Genomic DNA, 17,483 nt, shown 5'->3' on the forward strand with positions numbered 1-17,483 from the left:
GAACTAAGTAACAAGGGCTAAATCTCCCTAGAGTTTTGAGTGGGAAAAGATTGGGTCAAGCTCAGGAAAAATTGGCTCTACCAATTTTTCCACATAGGTAGCTTGTGGGTAAAAGTTACGGACACGATTTGGGCCGAATTAATTAGAGTTTTGGTGGTTTAATGAAATATAAAGATATTTTGAGGGCAAAAAAAAAAAAAAAAAGAGAAGAAGAAGATACTGCCACTGATGATGCTGGAAAAATTATTTTCAAGAAAAGGCAAAAAGAGAAACAGTAATTACATTTAACAAGAAAGTGGCTTGCATAAGTGGGCCGTGAAGCTCATGTCGAGACTGAAAAGGGAAAAATAATGAACTATATAACAATCAAATTTACATGCGCAACGCAAGTAATGTGGACAGTGACATATAATCTGCTATATTTCGATGTCATATATTAAATTATCTAATATGAGCACTGTTCTTTTCTCATAGCCAAAGTTTGTGATTCTCATGAGAATAGAGAATTATCCATTTAATGTCATTCAACTACTCTTAAGTTCACGAGTCTTTCCTTGTGAAATATTGAAATAGGTCTGGGGAAAGTCATAAATGGCCATCTAGATTTTCAGACAAGAGATACCTACTACCAGTTGAAACTAATGCTTCCCTGCGGTCAACCATAAGTAATATGAATCATGAAAGCAGCAGGCAGCAAAGAAAGGAGCTCCTAATCCTATTCGCATAAGCTAGTAATTCAGAATTTTTAATACAGTTGCAAAAGAATTGAGCGCCTAACGTTAACATTACTCTTTGGTCCTAATAATAATTTTGATAAGACGATTGTGAATTGGAAAGGAGTAAGGACTGGTGCTGATGATAATAGCATCAAATCAAACATGTTATGGAATTATGGCTAACCCAAATCTAAGTAGTTATCATTGGAAGATGGATCTCCCATCCCAAACCCAACAGTATGTTGAAGAAAATGAAAGTGAAATGACATGTCCGTAAGTGGGACAAAGCAAGGCATGGATATGCACATGGAAACATAAAGGCGAGGTGAATACTATTGGGTTGGGGCATACTGTTTAGCAAAAACAATGAGAAATCACATAAGAAGGTGCATTGAGAAACGTGTCTCTTGGGAAGAATTTATCTTTTCTAAGTCCTCTCCATTCCATCCATATTCAACCCACTTCCCTTTTGATGTCTCCTACTCATCTTTCTTTGCACGTCCCATTTAATTTTTTTTCTTTTGTTTTTGCCTTCAATTATTAGTCAAGAAAGATTGATGAATAAATGTATACAATACCATATCAATGAAGATAGAGAGAATCAAGTACCCTACTTTTATCAGTATTGGGTCCACATATCCATGAATGCTTATTATATGTTGCTTTCTCTCGACCCACTTCTTTTTTTTTTTTTTCTTTTCTTTTTTTAACTTTTATTTTCCTACTAACCTAACGGTCAAATTTATTTGGCAGAGATACAAAGCTAACCTCTCTTTCTAAGAATCCTTAGTACAAGTAAGGTATGTTTCCAATACAAGAAATAATGATAGTTCAACTGACCCCAGCAGCAGCAGCAACAGCAAATTGTCACACAGAGGCCAAACTTTTTCAAACCCGAAAACATATATATATATATATATATATATATATTATTTTTATAATAAAAATAAAAATCAAGAAAAGAGAGAGTGATGATGAGTGCTTTCTTGGTTTTATGCTTTGCTGTGAGGAACCTTTCATTCATTACCAACACTAGTAATATGGGTAGCTACCATCTCTTTCTTGATTTAATATAGTTACAGAGCTGACATATTAAAAGGGTAGGGCTTGGTTTTGTTTATTTATTCTTTTATATATGCGGTGTCGATGAATGAGATTCCAAGAAAAAAAAAAAAGAACAGTAGTAAGGTTAGATTCTCATAATGTGGAAGTTAAAAAAGAAAAAGGGGGTTTGGAGATCACATGTGTAGAATACAATACAGCACCCAACTTTAAGTTGAATGGAAGAAAAGATAAAAGAAAAACTCCCACACCAAGTCAATCTGCAATGCATTTTGCCCTAAAAAGAGGGGAAGCACAAACACACATGACACCTCTCTCTTATATTATCTATCTCTATCTCTTTCTCTTACATTTATATTCCTTCTACACAAACAAATTGTACTGTCCTAATTTATCATGACAACATGCATAGAGCAATCATAACCGTCCAATTTAGTATCTCTTTTTCATATTTTTCACAGTAAAGTCACCAGAAGGCTGTATTGTATGTGTTGTGGCCCATTATTCTTTTTCCCTAACTTTGCTTCCTTCTTTTTTCACTTTGCTTTTGTATAATTAATGTTCGTTTTTTTCTTTCTTTCTTTCTTTCAATTTCGGTGGTGGTTAAACTAAAGTGCGGTTGGCTTGATGCATGCAATAATAGAGAAAGGAGTAAACATAGAATCCATATCTATTTATCTAGCTATCCCCACTTTCCCATCTAATTAAATCTTCTTCTAGTGGGTTCCCTCTCTTTTCTTGTCTCTTGGAAGTTTCTTTATGATTTTGCAGTTAATTATTAATTATGCCCTAATTCCTTAGTTTAGGCGTATGACTTTTCTTGTAATTCAATCTTGATTAACTCTTTCTAGGTCCACTTAATTAACAAAAATCAAAACTATTATCGGTCCAACTCCTATATTTGCTAACAATTAATTCTATCCTATGGGGCTAATTACAAGGTCTGCCTTATTATATATTTTCAACTTATTATTTTTAAACGTATATTTTGAAGGAATAGTTAACTTACAAACGGATTATCTAATCAAATAGGATGAGAATTAAAAGGGTGTTCTGAAAATATAAATATATATATATATATATATGTAATACATGTAAATCAAATTTATAATGACAAGAGACACTTGTAACAAAGTGAGAACATATACTAGCTCATGTCTTTTGTTTATTAATTGCACATTTACAAAGACCGCATCTAAAATGTAATGAAACAGTATGTATCAGTATCACTGTGTGCTCTCTTTTTTAGGAGTTGGGAGTTTGTAAAAAACGCCAAGGCAAGTGAGATGGAGAAGTACAAACCAAGGTGTCGTTTTTTAATGCAATGTGACCCTCTGTCATCTTCTTTTATATAATACGGAAAGTCTTATGTAAACAGTAACCAGAGTAATAATAATCACAACAAGAAAATAAAAAATGGGGCATTATTTTATTAGGTAGCGAACTAACTCGTCAGGCCTATGGGTGCAACTCCTTAAACAGTCTGTGGATGAGGATGAGGATGAGGATGAGGATTAAAATTGTGGAGAAAATATTTATTAATTAGTTGGCAATTGATTGTCGTTTTGTCTCCTTAATTGGACCTATTTCGTTCAATCTTTCTGCATTATGGATTGCTATTCAAAGTAAAGGGGAAATATAAAAGGGAAGTTGCTTGATACATATATAATTTAATTGGGGATATTGAGATTTGCGTAGAGATGGCATCTTTATTTTGCTCTCTGATTCTAACTAGCTGTATGTAAATACCTTCGTGCCTGGAATGAGTGCAATGCAAGCTCCATATATATAAGGAAAGGTCCGCTTTTGATTTCTAAGGAAAGGTCCGTTTTCACGTTTCTTTTCCAGTGATGATTTCTATGCGAGTCAGTGGTGTAGGGTCGTACAACAGATGGTAGACAGGGGAGATTTTCCTCTTTTAATTAAGCTTTGAGGGTTTTCCAACACTAAACCTACTGTGGATATAATTGCAGCAATCCTGCCCCGCCTATTCTTATTATTATTAGAAATTCTTGACTAGATTTTGTTTGATGTCATTTATAGATATACTCAAATAAAATTAAACCATTCTGATTAATAATATTATATCATTTTATTTATTTTTATTTTTATTATATGACCCTGATTAAAATCAATTATTGTTATTAGATGTGTTTATAAATAATACAATAGATAAAATTATTACAAATTTCTTGCAATATTATATATAATTTCAACATACAATTTCTAGTAATTAATAAAATAGCGCAAAAACTTGGTTGGTTGGTATTATTAAAAATCAAAGGAAATCTGGAGTTGTAGTCTCATCACTATTGTCTACTGATAATATGCCTTTAATAATTGGAATACACAGATGGCTGTCATTGTACAGTGTATCTTAATCCACTTATTATTGAGTTTTGAATGAATAGACGTGAGAAATATAAAAGGAAGAGTGACATTAATTGACAATATGTAGTGTTATCAAGGATGGTGATAAGGTTAAATCAGTGAGGGGGGAAAGGTGAAATAGAAATGGTGCATTGGGTAGAGCATTGCCAACCAACGCATCAAATATGATAGGTACGTATGGTTTTAGACTGCCATAAATGTATTCACAGAAATCTTCATCTGTGTAAGCACAAGAGGACTGCGTGTCATGTGTTTGGCTTAGACTTTTTATGGCTGCATGCATGGTCAATTTTGGATACCATTGATTTCATAAAACCCAATTTCTAGATAACATCATCGACTGTTTCTTGGATGGATTTACATATGATATACCAATTTCTTTTTGCTGCTTTTCTTTTTTATATTAGGGACTTAATTGTCAAACATTGTAAACAACGTGCTTCACTCGAGTCAGCCTAAGCTGGTAGACAAACACAACAACAGTAAGTAACTAATTCTGAGGTCAAAAATGTATTATCATATATTTAAAAATGATGAAAGGAGAGAAAATCTCGGTGCATTCAGTTCTTCTTTACTTAGAATATTTTGAAGCATTTCCCTCTTACTCATGTGGCCATGTTATTTCTTTAATATCTCCAAATATATTACTTTACCATGGCAGATTTCTTTTTTTTTTTTTTTTTTTTTTTTGAATATAGTAAGCCACTAGTACTTGTACCGGGGCAGAAATTAAACCCTTAGGAAAGTCGAGTTTGCTTCATAAATGAATTTAACATTTTATAACATATTTCAAAATCAAGATACATAAGATCCTAAAAAATAAATTAAATTCAATATACTTTTTTAATTTTATAAAATAAATTATTATAGTATGATTTATAAATGAATTTAATATTCTTTATAACTCAAAATTCTCGATCAATATTTTGTATTATGTTATTGGTGTATATTTTCTCTTTAAGTTATGACCTTTTTGCAAATATTACTGTAAGTGAAAAACTTATTATTAGAACTATTAAAAAGCAGACAAATTCAATAGACTTCATTTAAGAGATTAATTAAATATCACAATACTGATGCATTTGTGTATGAGAAGAACAAGCATAGTTAGAGCGAGATCGCGGCTAGGAAGTAATGTTAGATGAATGGAGGTGGAATAGAGTTTGTCATTTGCATAAAATTAGGCTGCAAATGTGGAAATTTAAAGTAAGAAAGAAAGAGTGCAGATGTATCAATAACAATTGGCGAGTGAAGAATTCCAAAAATACCCGAATTTCCAAGGTAGAGAAAAATAATCAATTAACTAAATGCTACACATATAGTTGAATCTTCTACCTGCCAGCCTTTTTTAATAATGTCTAAAGTTCTCCAAAAGATTGACTAATTGCATGCAGGTACGCCCATCAGGACAAGCAATTAATTAGAGGACATAATCATATGATGAATTATTATTATTTTGTATAGTTATCAAATTCGATGCTTAAAACGGACTCTTTTAAAGTTAAAGACTTTTTAAATTATAAAATAATGTTCAATTAGTCCGTGCATATATAAGCTGAAGTAATATTATTATTTGGATAGAACAAGAAGAGTATTTGTAATTTGGGGAAAAATAAAAATCAGAGGAACACATAGTCCACAAACAAAACTCTTGGGCGGGACACAGTAAAGCCACGTGGCACAGACAAGGCCAAACCTGAGCAAACGTTTCCCATGCGACCAGCAAGAATTAACGTGTCCTAAATTATCAAAAGGGTTAGTAAAGTAAAGATAAAAAAGAAAAGAGAGAAAACTGCCAAAATGACCCAGACTGGGTACACCGTACTCTTTTCCCAACGGCCGCTTCGCTTATTAGTTCCCTTTTTTCTTGACAACAATCCAATCTTTTCTGGACCCTACTATTGCCACGCTGGCTTTTTCGCTGGTCCTACCTTATTTGTCTTGTCTCTCTGACACTTTGTCTGGGGAAGAAAGATAACAGTAATCATAATGGGAATTTTATTTATTTATTTATTTTCCTATTTATCATCAAGTGGACAGAAACATTAACCTAATTTCTTTATCTGATACATTTTCTCCTTTTCCTGCTAAATCAATAAAGAGAAAATATTTCAGAATATATTTAGTTTTTCTTCCCCTTTTATATTATATATTATATGTATTTCCCATTTTTTATTTTTTATTTGTTTTAAATTCTTTCATTTATTTAACATTTTTCAAAACAAAATGTGATTCCCCGTTAACAACACGTGTTATCGTGAAGCCTATCCTGCCATCTCATGTTGTTTATAGCGCCTACGTGGCAGCCCTGAGCAGCTCCAGTCGGCAGGTGATTATATGGCAGATGCTCTGCTGATTGTCAGTTGTATAAAATCTCTTCCAACAGCCCCCATTTTTTAATTTTTTTTTTTTCCTCTTCAAAATCTCTGCAATTAAAGAAAAGCAAAAATTAGAAAAAAGAGAAAAACTTAGTAAAAGAAACCAGGTGGTATAGACGCCTATGATACCGGAAATACCCCTGGACAATAGATAGAATTACGGAGCATGGGTGATTTCTGTTTGTTGTGGGATTGGAGTCAAGTAGGAAGATGGGGTTTTTACTGGTATAACCGAATCCTAAAATAGACAAAAGAGCCCAAACCAACAAAACAAATCTCTCTCTTCTAGATTAAAAAAAATTGTGTTGTGATTTGATTCTCTCTTTCTCTATCTCTCTAGCTTTTTATTTATTTATTTAAATAAAATATTTTTCTCTCTCTAGACCGAACCAAACCCTAAATAAACCCCACCATACAGCCTTGCCACCTCTATTGCATGCCCCTTTTGTTTCATTTCTCTCATCCTTATTCTTCTCTTCCTCTCTTCTTCTCTAATAAAAACCAATATCGAAACAAGAAATCTTAAGAACCGATTACCACTGGCCAAGAAACCAGAACAGAGGGCACGCATACAAGGCTTTTTAAAGTGAGCGGAAAGCAATTCTAGAAGCATCTTCATCATCCTTCTCTCTTTCATTTTCTCCTCATGGCTGTAGAAGCCGGCCATCTCAATCTATTCCCCCCTCAACTCTTAGGCAACAGGTACCCTTCGCTTCTATCTCTATATTTTGCATAACATAGAGTTATGCAAATCAATGTATTTTTATATATCTGAATGTGTTTGATTTTACAGAGAAATGATGAACCAAGTTGAAGCAAATACAAATATCTACAATACCCAGATGGGATATCGTCTTCCATTGTCAGGAACTACATCAACAACAGAAACACTACTTCCTATCTACAATTCTGTTATTACAGATTCCTTCCCTCAAAAGACACCAATCAAATCGGAAAGTGGCCTTTCCTACAATCATCTTCCTATGCAAAGAAAACGCTCAAGAGAGTCCATTAATCCTCTTCTCTCGTACCCAACTCCACAGCCTAACAAGACTGCCTCTCCTCTCTCATTTCTAGGCCAAGACATCTCTCTACAGATCCAGCAACAGCAACTAGACATCGACCACCTTATTTCTCAACATGTACGTATCTATAGTCAATGCCAGTTTTTTCTTTTTTTCTTTTTCTAGAATTACAAATGATGTTCTATTAGTGTGGATAATTGATACTGATTTTTTTAAATGCTTGTATATAGATGGAGAAAGTGAGGATGGAGTTAGAAGATAAGAGAAAGAGGCAAGCGAGAAGGATAATCGAGGCGATAGAGGAAGGGATGCTAAAGAGGCTAAGGGCAAAAGAGGAAGAAATCGAAAAGATTGGTAAATTAAATTGGGCGCTAGAGGAGAGAGTTAAGTCTTTATGCATAGAGAATCAAATATGGCGAGACTTGGCACAAACTAACGAGGCTACAGCCAATGCTCTAAGGACCAACCTTGAACAAGTCCTTGCAGCGCAGGTTAAGGAAGAGCGCACCCGTTGCGCAGGATTAGACGAAGCAGCAGCAGCAGCAGAAATGGACGACGCCCAATCATGCTGCGGCAGCAGCGATGAAGGGGAAGAGGAAGGGGAAAAAAGAAGACTATCAGAGAGGTGCACTTTAGCAAGTAGAGCACACGACAAGGACACGGGTTCAAGTAGTAGGATGTGCAGAAAGTGTAGGAAAGAGGAGTCGTGTGTGTTGCTATTGCCGTGCAGGCATCTTTGCTTGTGTACTGTTTGCGGGTCTAGTCTCAATACTTGCCCAATCTGTAAAGCCACCAAAAATGCCAGTTTCCATGTTAACATGTCATGAAAAGTTTACATCCCAAGAAAAAAAAAACCCAGTAAACATAAGTTGAAGAAACAAAAATATGTCCATTTTCTATCTCTTCTTCTGAATTTCAGTTAGAATGATTCTTTCATTAAGTTTATAATTTTTGGTTTCACTTCTCTTATTGATTCTTTTAATGATCATATGATGGCCGAGAAGCATTTATTTGAAACTATGTGATAGATGCAGGGGTTGCAGAAAACATGTATTTGGGTAAAACGTCCACAAAAGAAGCTTTTGCATCAAGTTCTGTAGAATCAAAACGTTATGGTTATGGTATTAGTGGGTGGGTATTTATGTGAAGTTTGTTTTAAAGATGGATAAGAAGGCGCATTTTAGCAGAAGTTGGATGGAGTGCAAGCAGACGAGGTTAGTTCGGGGCCTCGGGGCTTGAGAGTAAAGGACAAAAGATGATAATTCGGGGGCGTGGGGGGAGGGGGTTCTGATGTGGGACCATGCTGATACAGCACGCATCTATCCCGACAGATAGGCAGTAGTGGATTGGGGGAGCGTGTAATCCACGTCCGATGAGTAACGCGTGGAGTCAATGAGAATTCAGAAAGCGACAGGTGTGAGGCAAAAGCTGACACGTAGGACGCGCGCAAATGTCGCTGTTATTATGCAGTGGCAGTAGTGGCACTGAACTCTCTTTCCCTCTCCCGTGCGCACACCCAAACGCACGATATTTCTCTTTTCTTATTTATTTAATTATTCTAATTTATCTGGTGAGGCGGTCATTCGGAGTTTTATAGGGTGTGTTTGGTGTAAAACGAGGAGGTCTGCAGCAATTTGCCTTTTTCTTCTTATCGTTTTTCCAATTTTTTTTTAACAAAGTGAAGTCTTGTGCGATTATTTTAGGTGGGTGAAGAAGATTACTACGAAAAGAATTTCACAGAACGATCGCATTTTTAAAAAATTGAAAAAGAAAAAGAAGATATGAGGAAAAGGACATGAGAATGGGTGGTTGAAGAGCCCCGCCAAAACAGGCAAGAAAAGGTAAAATAGATAGATAACACCTAAAACAACGAAAAAGAAAAGGCAGAGAGAGAGAGCATGAGTCAGTCAGGCATTACCGTATCTTGTGCATCATCATCGCTTGGCGTATTCTAGACGACGACGTTATCATTAATATTTTCAGTTTTTTCTTCGTTTTCGCTTTCTTTCTACAGTAAAATATTTTTAAAAAATAAAATAATAAGGTGATATAAATGCTGATGACAAATATGACGACGATATCTTCAACGGATGGCGCAGGTTAGCGTGTAAGTTTGTTGAGAATGGCGAGGCGGTGGCGGAAACGGGTGGTGTTTAGTAATAAAATATAATAGTACTACTACCACTGATGGTGGTTGAATTGAAGGAGTCCCCGTCCTAGGCACGTTACTCTGGCTGCCTCTTTTGTCACTGTCAATAGAGAGACTATTTGCAAAAGTACCACCATTTCCCTGTCCTATGAATAAAGTAAGTACCCCCCTTTCATTTCTTTTCTTTTATTCCACTTTCTTTGTAACGTTTCATACTAATTATATAAATGATGACAACACCCTTTTCTTTTAATAAAAAAGTACTTCATATTAATCATATAAATGTACAGTGTTTTATGATAATAATAAAATAAAATAACACCATCATTCCAACCATTTCAAGGATGATCATCATTATTGTTCAGCCACCAAAAAATCTCAATTATAATCATTGTTATCACCCATAAGTAATATTATCTACTTTTGCAATATCGCTTTACTCTCATCATTATCCCTTATAGTCCTATTTTAGTGGTTTTTAAACAACCGTCTTTGGAATATTTATTTTGAATTTGAATTAGCTTAATTTTAGTGTATCCATCAATTTTGTAGCTTAACCATCACACAGGCCACGATAGGAGGAGACGGTGAAAGTAAAAGGAAATTGCCGTTTAAAAGTGTGAACTATTGACTAGAATCAAGGAAATAATAGATGGTGGTAGGCACGTGATCCGTAATGCGTGTTAGAAAGATCAAATGATAAGTGAAGTTTCTAGGAATTAGTAAAGAGGAGCGAGCATTATGAACAAGGGGAGCAGGGCAGGGACTTTTCATTGAATTGAAATGGATCCTACGCAATTCTATTCTATCATTTTCTCACTCTCAAAGGGCGTGTTTTGATTGAGAAATCTGTACATTTGCGAAAGCCTTTAGGTTAAGACAAATCCACAGGCAACTTCTTTGAAAATTTGCGCAAGAGCGAGCCACGTTTAACTTTCTCTTTTGCTGTGATAAACCTGTCGACATGTTCTTATCTTATATATTAGCTCTCTTTTCCTTTCTTTCTTTCTTTTTTATGGATGTAGATTTTTACTGATTTTTATCCGATAAAATAATCAAGTACATTGTTGATAATATTTATATATGATTTTAGTGTGCCAATATTGATAAAGTTTCCCTTTCATGTGAACTTGAACTTCTTAAAGCATTTCATGAAATTGTGTGATTATATCATTATAAAACTTATTACACACAATATTTTTAGTTACATTAAATAGATACTCCATTACATGGTAAATAATTTAGAAAAAGAAATGGTCTTATTTGTGAATTATGTCAACGTATCAATTAGTCCATTGATGTTAATTCACCTCCATTCATATATAAAATTCATCTAGAATTTAAAATATACTATTAAATCTACTAATATACACTAAGACTCCAAATAAACATGCTTTGAGAGGGTGTTTGGATTGAGAAAGTTCTAGCAACTAGATGACATTAGATCTTGTTGGTTTTAATGTAACTTTCCCTTTAAACTTGTTTATCTTTATCTTTTTTTCTTTTCTATAATATGTTGACTTATTCATTTAGAAATCACAAAATAATGAATGTGTGCATATGATTTTTAGATATAAGGATATAAAATCTCAAGAGAACATATATATAATGTAGAGTCAATTTTAAAAAAGAAAAGGTCGCATTCAATTGGGTGTACTAGAAGCTCTAATAATGATCCTACCTTCATTAGAAAATGTGTCTCAGTTGTTTACAAGTCATCTTCAATTCCCATTCAAGCATTTCAACCTTCAAAATTGCCCAACTAATTCATGGGCCATTTTTCAGATTTTTTTTAAGAAAAAAGAAAATATTTAATTAAAGAGACATAAAAATAAAAGTTGGAACTTAAAAGAGGAGAGGAGCCCACATAAAAAAGAAGAAAAGAAAAGAAAAAGACAAAGACAGAAGAATACAAAGTTAGCATTTAATAAGGAGAAAGTAACAAGGACAACACAAAAATAAGAGGAGATTTTGTTTGTAGGATTTTCAGGTCCACTTGTGGGCCCCAAACCATATCAGGACCATCTGTCCCTTTATGACCGGCATGCCCTCCAAAACACGTGAATCTGATTCCTTTTCTCTTCCTGTGTTCTTTTTAGTTTCGATCCTAATAATTATTTAATAAAAAAATTAATTGTGAAAACAGAATTGAAATACTAACCTGCGGGCCCAAAAAAACATGGCTCCTAAGCGTATCTCATTTATTAAAAATTGCTAATTTATTAGAACGGATATTGACCAGTAAGTTAATAAATAAACAATGGTAAATGGAGTTGCCAATTAAAAAAAAAGTTATTTTTCGCCTAGGAATCTAATCACAAGTGGAGGAACATTTTACCTAAAAAAGAAATGAATACTTGTGTTTGGTGGGGTTTCTTTAATTTTACATTGTAGCACTGAAATTTCATAATGGCCACCGGCCCCTGGTGGGACTCTCTTTTTTGACATCTACTTATCAATAACTTCATTATTTTCTTTTTCTTTTTCATCTAAAACTCAGGTGATATATGGATGGATATTAGTTCATACTTGGGAAAGAAAGAAATTTAACTAATCTGAATGATTTCAAAGTTGGAAAATTGTCAATTCTTCATGATCAAATCCAATTGCCGTATCCATTTGTAATTGCCCTTAGAGAATATTGTATGAAGGGTGATGGGCGGAAGAAGCCAATTAAATGTCAATGCAATGCCAATTAATCAATAAAATACATTTGGTCATTTTCACAAATTGCCACCATATGGAAGTTGGCTAGAAAGCTCTATACTATTATTCCCTTTGAAACACTAATCCATACCAATAATTGTCTTCAAATTAGGGAATGTGAAAACGACAAGTCCTTGTACAAGTTTGGGAATTGTCTTTAAAGTATAGACAATTGACTATGTTTCTCACCTATTTTGGTTCAAGTCTTTAGCTTAATTTGCGGGTGATTAAAGCTAAAATCAATTCAAATACATTGCGTCCTGCCCAAACAGCAAACTCTGGCTTATTGGGGCTGGGGGACTTATCTTTGTTATTGTAGGTTTTGACCTAAGTATATTATACACAAAACACTTGTCCTAAACTCATAATTAAGAGAATTTTCAATTGAATCCAATCAAAGTGCAAACTCAATAAGACCTGTTGATAGCTATTGAGGAACCAATTCCGGTGTTTAAAAAAGAACAATTTAGCAGTCATGATTGAGGATGTCCATTTGTTATTTGTGGAATTACACCGATTATACATAAAACAATTCATTTAAGTGCATAATTAGGAGATGGGTCCCTTTGTAAACTAGTTGATCAAATTTATGCGATGTTGACGGTGTAACATATGAGCAATTATTTTAAAACTAGGTAGATTACATTCTAATGAAAAAGAAGAGCTAGCTTTTAGAAAAAGAAAATGGTATCTTAAGAGATAATTGGGATTGTCAAAGGGGGGGGGGGGGGGGGGGGGGGGGGGAGGGAGGGAATTAAGTAGTGATTTGTTATAAGATGGCACATATCATGATGTGTTTTAGTTGGGTGGTGCAATGCACATTGGAATAAAAAAAATATTCAAATGTCTATCACACAATTAATTAATGCTAAGGTAGGGCAACCAAACCAAGACACATAAACACACAATCCCATGTCTCTAGTTGTGAAAAGGAAATGTGCATAAAACTATATAATATATTAAAAGAAAATGGGTTGGTCCCCTTTTTCCCTATAGAATCACATATCCATTTCATGTGGGTCATATTCCTTTAATTTTAAACTTGTATTGGCTTCTATATTTATATATCTCCATTAACACATATGATAAAGATAGATACATATTCCAACAAAGACTAAAAATGTACATGCTCCGAATACATCGTCCCGTACACTCTACGCACAAGGCCAACCAAATGCCGACTATGAGGAAAGTGACACTTGACCCAATGCCAATTTTAAGTATCTAGCTCCATTCTTGCTCCTTCTCCTTCTTCTTTTGCCTTTATTTTTCTTTTTGTTTTGTAACTTTGTAAGGTGAGAGAGACGGAGAAAGGTAAAAAGAGACTTGGTGGTGTAAAGGGTTGGAAATGTGTGTCCCTCAAGATGTCCACTTAGGTCATACATATATATTATATATTATTTTTCTGTTGACAGTGGTGGGGCTAGCTTTCCAAAGTAAATTAATGGCTAGTACAAAGCATAGAATATGAATATGGATCCAATCAAAGAGGCAGCAGGCATGGGGGCCATGATGGGAACCCTAACTTTTCTTCCTTTGTGAAAAAAGCCTCTCTCATGTTCTAGTCCATCATCTTGCAATTGATTTTGTTTCGCCTTTTCTTTTCTTTTCCTTTTTTTTCCATTAATGCATCTTATTTTCTTTTTCTAATTTCTACATGAAGGCCCATCATGTGCCCACATCACAAGCCATCTAATAGAGCAAGTCAAGCTAAGTTCTTGATGGCCCTAAGGTGGCATTTCTTAATGAGTATTATTATTTTCTTTTAGAAAAATAAAAAGCAAGAGACATATGTGAACCAGTGGTTGATAAGACTACTTTCATTATATATTTCAAAAACCAATTTAGTAATGTTTGGTGAGAGAAATAAGGTTTAATTAAGCATAATATTGGGGTAACATAAATCTAACTAATTTAATTGGCAAGGTTATTGATGATGCATCCCTCCTCTTACTCTGCACATGCTCATTCTACTATGCTAATAAAGGGGAGTAATGGGTATTATAATTTTCATTTGAAAAGGCATGGTGGGTCAAGAGAAGAATCCACAAACCCTAAAAGGAAGAAGGCATAAACCCCATTATTCAACTAGAAAATCATATCTCACACAATCAAAATATATATTTTTTCTCCTCCTTTATGTGGGGAAATTCAATGACCTGCCATGAGTCTACTTTACATGGATGGATTATTTTGGTGTGATGGGTGGAATAATGCTAAAGATAAAGATATTAGTTATTGCAATTTTGAATCCAAATAACCCCACTATGGATGAAACATTGCCAAGAGAAAAGAAAAAGAAAAAAAAAAATTTAAAGAACACACCAAAAGGAAAAAAGAAACAAAAGAATCTATTGCAACTATTCTTTTTTCAAGGCTTAGACATATTTGCTGTGGAAGTGTAAACATCAGCCTCCTCCACTAGGTACAATACATCCTTGTGCTATGACTATCAAGTCTCACTCATCCCATTAATGGATCTTGAAGATTGTGGTTGCTAACCCAACTCCTCCATCTTTGGTAAAATCATTGCTTTCTTTCTCTCTCTCTCTCTCTCTCTCTCTCATTTCATTAAGCGCTTTGTTTAAAGTTGCTGCAACAATTGTTTCTTGTCTATATTAGACACTGCTAAAAAGTTAACCACTAAAAATCATCAATGTTAGCTAGGTACATGCAAGTGGGCAAACATGATATAATAACTAGCAAATAGAATTGATTTACCATGTGGATGGATAGGATGAAGAGATGGTTGATTGGACAAAGTAATGGGTTAAAATAATGAAAAAGTGATTCCAATGAAATGATACCTATCAAAGAAACAAAGAGAGATGTTTGTGTGATATGAATCTTTCCTCCTATTTTGCCTTTCCCCTTTTGAAAGCTTCACATTCTCGCAGTGAAAAAGACATGAGAAATGAATTGAGTTTGGAGTTGACAAGATGACATTACAAAGAATCATCCAACACAGCTTGGACCATTTAAATGGAGGAAAATTTTGGTAATATTTTCCCACTATTGAGTGCAATATTATTGTGCGACCCTCAACAATCCATTGCTCATATTCGGGGATATTATTGGTCCCACCACTAATGAACCATCAACTTTTGTCACCTTAAACTCGAACTCTGTTCGGATGATTATGGTCCTAAAATGGTTTGTATTATTGTTATTTATATTAATTCATATATACACCAAGAGTTTATCTAATGCCACATGGGGGCAATGTTCTATTGTTATTGTTATTTTGAAGTGAACCAAACCAATTCCTAAATTTACTTATCTCAATTAGTCACTTTTTTATTTTCTTTTATCTGTATTTAACACTGTCACATCTCAAGATTATGTTTCATTTCTAAACTTAAAAGCTTCATCAGCTGTAATGAGCATTTCTAAGTTTTATTTATTCTTTAATGATATTTAATTTAGTAAAGGACTTTAAGAGTTTATTAGTTACACAAGCATGGAAGATTAATTCTGATTTTCCTCCTTTATGTCTAGATTTATTTGAGCAATCTATTTATTGGGCTTATGAAAGAGATTAGAGTTGATTTCCAAATCTCGTATCTGACAATCGAAGAGTTTCAAACTAGATTAGATTAGGTTTTTTTTTGTTATTGCTTATTAACGTTGATGGAATGCTCTGCAATGTGGTTTAGTCTTTGATTAGACTCGTATTAGATCTTTCAATGCAATAATGTTATTTTCGTTTGAAAACAAAGAAAAGGAAAAATTGGAGTGTTTATTCTAATTGGTATTTCCAACTATTAACGGAGGATCATTGCAAAATCAGAAAGATTACATCAATCAGTCACATGTTTAATGGCTCGCGCTGCTTCGGAAATGTGAATGCTTTTGTTTGACAAGTTGGAAATTTTCTTTTGGATATTCTTTTACCCATTATAGCAGCAGATGCCAATGCTTTCAATTGACATTGCCAGAATAAATCATTTCGGTTTCTTTGTCTTTGGAAAAAAAAAATTGATATTACAGCCGTAGATGTGTCAGTGTTGTTAATATGTCAAAAGCTTAATACAAAAAGAAAAAGAATCATTAGTTCTAGAAAATATAAAATGGGACCAAATTTACTCAGGAATTAGCATATTCCTTCCCATTTCCAGCTGGGTGCTTGTTAATTAATAGAAGATATATACACAATGTTTTCCTTTTCCATGGTAATTACTTTTTAATGTTCTCTTTCAAAGAATATGACAATGAATATTTGATCACTTGCTCTGGAATTAACTTTAAAGCTAGTCATAAGCTCAATCTGATTATAATATAACATTAGTAAGTATTTCTGAAAATTGGGTTGTGTTTTGAATTTATATTAAAGTAAAAATAATTTTATTTCACAAAATAATTCTTTTTAATCATAGACTGAAATTTCTTCAATTAATAACGCTGTTAATTAAGTAGATAGGACTATATATATATATTATTCAGTACTTATTTTCTTTAAATTTGTAGGTGGGAGTGAGGATGTCCATTCTTTTTTCTTTTTCTTTTTCTGAAATTTCTGGTGAAAATAATAAATAAACATTAAAAGACCTAACAAATAAAATGGGTCACTTGAAACAAGCAGACAGGAGTGATTAAAATCATTGGGCCTGGAACTGGGCTCCACCATGAACTGATGATTCATCTGCCCAATTAATAAATGATGGACTTTGTTTCAGTGAAAAGACTTCTCCAGCGTATAATGAGAGAGTTGCACAGGCTGTGACTGATCCCACCCTGTCACCACATCCATTTCATAAGACCTGGACTTTTCATGGTTACATTATTCAGGCATGTAGCTGGATGCAGATATTCCTAACAGTAGAGTCTATTTTTGGGTTCAGCAGACTATGATACTTCTTCATTCCAAGACAACATACACGACCCTTCAATTATTGTTTCAATTTGCAATAATACAAAATGTGGGTTTTGAGAAAGATGCTCCATTTTGTTTAAATTGCAAGACATCTAAAATTGCACAGTTCATTTATCAAACTTGCTTTTAAGAACCATAGATTATTGTATAAACATTTTTATTGTTATTATTGTTTTCTTGGAC

General features: G+C 33.9%; 1 protein-coding gene across 1 annotated transcript; it reads left to right on the plus strand.

The window, feature by feature from the left end:
* Positions 1-6,911: 6,911 nt before the first annotated feature.
* Positions 6,912-8,508, plus strand: LOC8272627 (probable BOI-related E3 ubiquitin-protein ligase 3). The gene is made up of 3 exons (XM_002513362.4): positions 6,912-7,249; positions 7,341-7,689; positions 7,803-8,508. The coding sequence occupies exons 1-3, from the start codon at positions 7,194-7,196 to the stop codon at positions 8,397-8,399; spliced, it is 1,002 nt and encodes a 333-aa protein (XP_002513408.1). The 5' UTR covers positions 6,912-7,193; the 3' UTR covers positions 8,400-8,508.
* Positions 8,509-17,483: the final 8,975 nt, after the last annotated feature.

The sequence above is a fragment of the Ricinus communis genome, chromosome 4 (assembly GCF_019578655.1).
Source record: "Ricinus communis isolate WT05 ecotype wild-type chromosome 4, ASM1957865v1, whole genome shotgun sequence".
Taxonomy (NCBI): Eukaryota; Viridiplantae; Streptophyta; class Magnoliopsida; order Malpighiales; family Euphorbiaceae; genus Ricinus; species Ricinus communis.

What these genes read in the sequence shown, in the direction of transcription:
- LOC8272627 (XM_002513362.4), top strand. Translation starts at nt 7,194, where the DNA reads ATGGCTGTAGAAGCCGGCCATCTCAATCTATTCCCCCCTCAACTCTTA. An exon ending in CCTCAACTCTTAGGCAACAG is followed by an intron (nt 7,250 to 7,340) that starts GTACCCTTCGCT and finishes TTGATTTTACAG; the next exon opens with AGAAATGATGAACCAAGTTG. An exon ending in ACCACCTTATTTCTCAACAT is followed by an intron (nt 7,690 to 7,802) that starts GTACGTATCTAT and finishes GCTTGTATATAG; the next exon opens with ATGGAGAAAGTGAGGATGGA.